Source organism: Hemibagrus wyckioides, linkage group LG20, assembly GCF_019097595.1.
Source record: "Hemibagrus wyckioides isolate EC202008001 linkage group LG20, SWU_Hwy_1.0, whole genome shotgun sequence".
Taxonomy (NCBI): Eukaryota; Metazoa; Chordata; class Actinopteri; order Siluriformes; family Bagridae; genus Hemibagrus; species Hemibagrus wyckioides.
Genome location: NC_080729.1, coordinates 197501 through 200000, shown reverse-complemented (window position 1 = coordinate 200000; position 2500 = coordinate 197501). Strand labels below are relative to the sequence as shown.

The window sequence follows — 2500 nt, the reverse complement described above, 5'->3', positions numbered from 1 at the left end:
AGGAGTCCATGCTTACCTGAGAAGAGGAGGAGCAGAACTGGCACAGCTGCCATGGTGATGGAAATGTGTTTACCGTGCCCTGTGTGATTAAATAACAAACCTGTATTAATAATAATAATAATAATAATAATAATAATAATAATAATAGCCTCCTGTCATGCTCAGTGTGAGACTGTAGGGACTGGAGATAAACACCTCCTGTAAATACATTTATAGACGTTCTCTTCAGGGTGTTTGATCCCTGACAAGAAGTTCATCTAAAGTGATCCTAAAATGTGTTGAGAATGTACAAACAGCATCATTTAAAGTAAAGTGCTGCAGTCTTACCTGATGAGCTGCTGGCTGCTGAATGGAGGCATAACGTTTACATGGAACCCCTTTAACACCACTCACTGTGGTGATGTCACATGATGAAGATGGGTGAGAACTGATAAACAAATGTCTGCAGGCTGAAACAGGGGAAAGATCTGGGTAGATAACGAGTCCCATTATAGAACTCACAGTGTGGTGACGTGTGTGTGTGTTACTCAGCACCACAGTCACCACACTGTGACTGTCACACACACACACACACACACACACACACACACACACACTAGAGAGATAAATAAAGGTGAATGTTAAAGGTTCATGAAGTGAAAACTGGGAGAAAACTCGACTGTTTTCAAGAGAAAGTGTGTATTCTGTTTGAACTCCCAGCCAGCAGCAGCAGCAGTGAGAATCACGTGTGTGTCGAGATCTTTAATAAGCTCACAGTGTGATATAGTATTTGATGTAAATACCATCACCCAGGATGTAGACATGCAGGACCTGGAGCTCACTATCACCTGTGAACACACTGCTCCAGGTAGCTGTGCTCCTCTCTCATCACTGTGTCTCCACACAGCCTCCATCACCTCCTGACCCCCAGGCCTGTGTCTCAGTCCCACAGCCTCCATCACCTCCTGACCCTGGCTTTATATCTGTTAATGTACAGACACAACACTCTGTTAAATCTATAATCACTGTATTGAGAAGCTAATCATTAGTTAGCCCATTAGCCAGTTGCTAAGCTACTTACTATTGTCCGGTTTTGTTGCTGCTTCAGTTTCAGTCTAAATTGTTTCATGAATGTTTGAAGGTCACTACAGTAGAGCAGAACTGATAGCCTGTAAACCTGCTCTGACAAAGCAAATAAAACACACGCTTTTGTGAAGGCCTCCATGTTTTTTTCCACTTTACACGTTAACTGTCCTGAAGTGAGAAACGATTTTACTACAACCTGAAATTTTTCACATAAAAAACACCAGAAACACAATTCAACTGCACACTGACCCTGAACCTACACAGCTTTCATCCTGAGACTGTGCTGAGTCTGATCGTAGCTTCTCTGCCGTTGGTGACTGAAGTAGAATAAGAAACTCAGAGGCTTTTCCTAGCATGTAGCCGTCCTGCTGTCAGACAGGGTTCAAATAAAATAGTGGAGCTGTGGGCAGTAGAAGTCTCTTCAGCAGAGAGCTGATTCTCCTTCAGACACATCAGATCTGTAGCCATGGCTACGACACCTTTCCTCTCCGATGTTCTGATGTTCTGGATCTGGTTCCTCTGCACAGCGCAGTGTTTTCTTCACAAAGGATCCACAGTGCAACAGGATAAAGATTACCTCAAGAGGAGTCCACACACCTGAATCCCTGATTAAATGATAACACATTAACAGAGTAACGAGGTAACAGAGTAACGAGGTAACAGAGTAATGAGGTAACAGAGTAACAGAGTAACGAGGTAACAGAGTAACAGAGTAATGAGGTAACAGAGTAACGAGGTAACAGAGTAACAGAGTAACGAGGTAACAGAGTAACGAGGTAACAGAGTAACAGAGTAACGAGGTAACAGAGTAACGAGGTAACAGAGTAATGAGGTAACAGAGTAACAGAGTAACGAGGTAACAGAGTAACAGAGTAATGAGGTAACAGAGTAACGACGTAACAGAGTAACAGAGTAACGAGGTAACAGAGTAACAGAGTAATGAGGTAACAGAGTAACGAGGTAACAGAGTAATGAGGTAACAGAGTAATGAGGTAACAGAGTAACAGAGTAACGAGGTAACAGAGTAACAGAGTAATGAGGTAACAGAGTAACGAGGTAACAGAGTAACAGAGTAACGAGGTAACAGAGTAACGAGGTAACAGAGTAATGAGGTAACAGAGTAACAGAGTAACGAGGTAACAGAGTAACGAGGTAACAGTGGTTCTGAAGACGATCTGATGGACAGGAAAACGCTACGAACACGACTGAATTCAATTCGTTTCACATTGTTCAGGTTTTGTCCAGAAGCAGCTGGAACTGGACTTTGATCTTTGTCCAGATAACCTGTGTCTTTTTGTCCATTCTTACTGTAACACTGGGAGACAAATTACACGTCACAAACATAAGTAAAAAAAACACAATAAAGTTCCTTCAGTTTTACTGTAAACTTTAATTTCTCTTTTATTTTATTCCCACTGAATCCTGAGCTTTATAA

At 42.0% G+C, this 2500-nt stretch overlaps 1 protein-coding gene across 1 annotated transcript in view; it reads right to left on the bottom strand.

Annotated features, from left to right (window-relative positions):
• The window catches only part of LOC131370652 (macrophage mannose receptor 1-like), a 9075-nt gene extending 8713 nt beyond the window's left edge, over positions 1-362 (bottom strand). The window contains exons 1-2 of the mRNA XM_058418049.1: positions 328-362; positions 17-79 (exon numbers count right to left, since the gene is read on the bottom strand). Coding sequence (XP_058274032.1) covers positions 17-53 — 37 coding nt within the window. The 5' untranslated portion in view covers positions 54-79; positions 328-362. The remainder of the gene's footprint in view (positions 1-16; positions 80-327) is intronic.
• Positions 363-2500: the final 2138 nt, after the last annotated feature.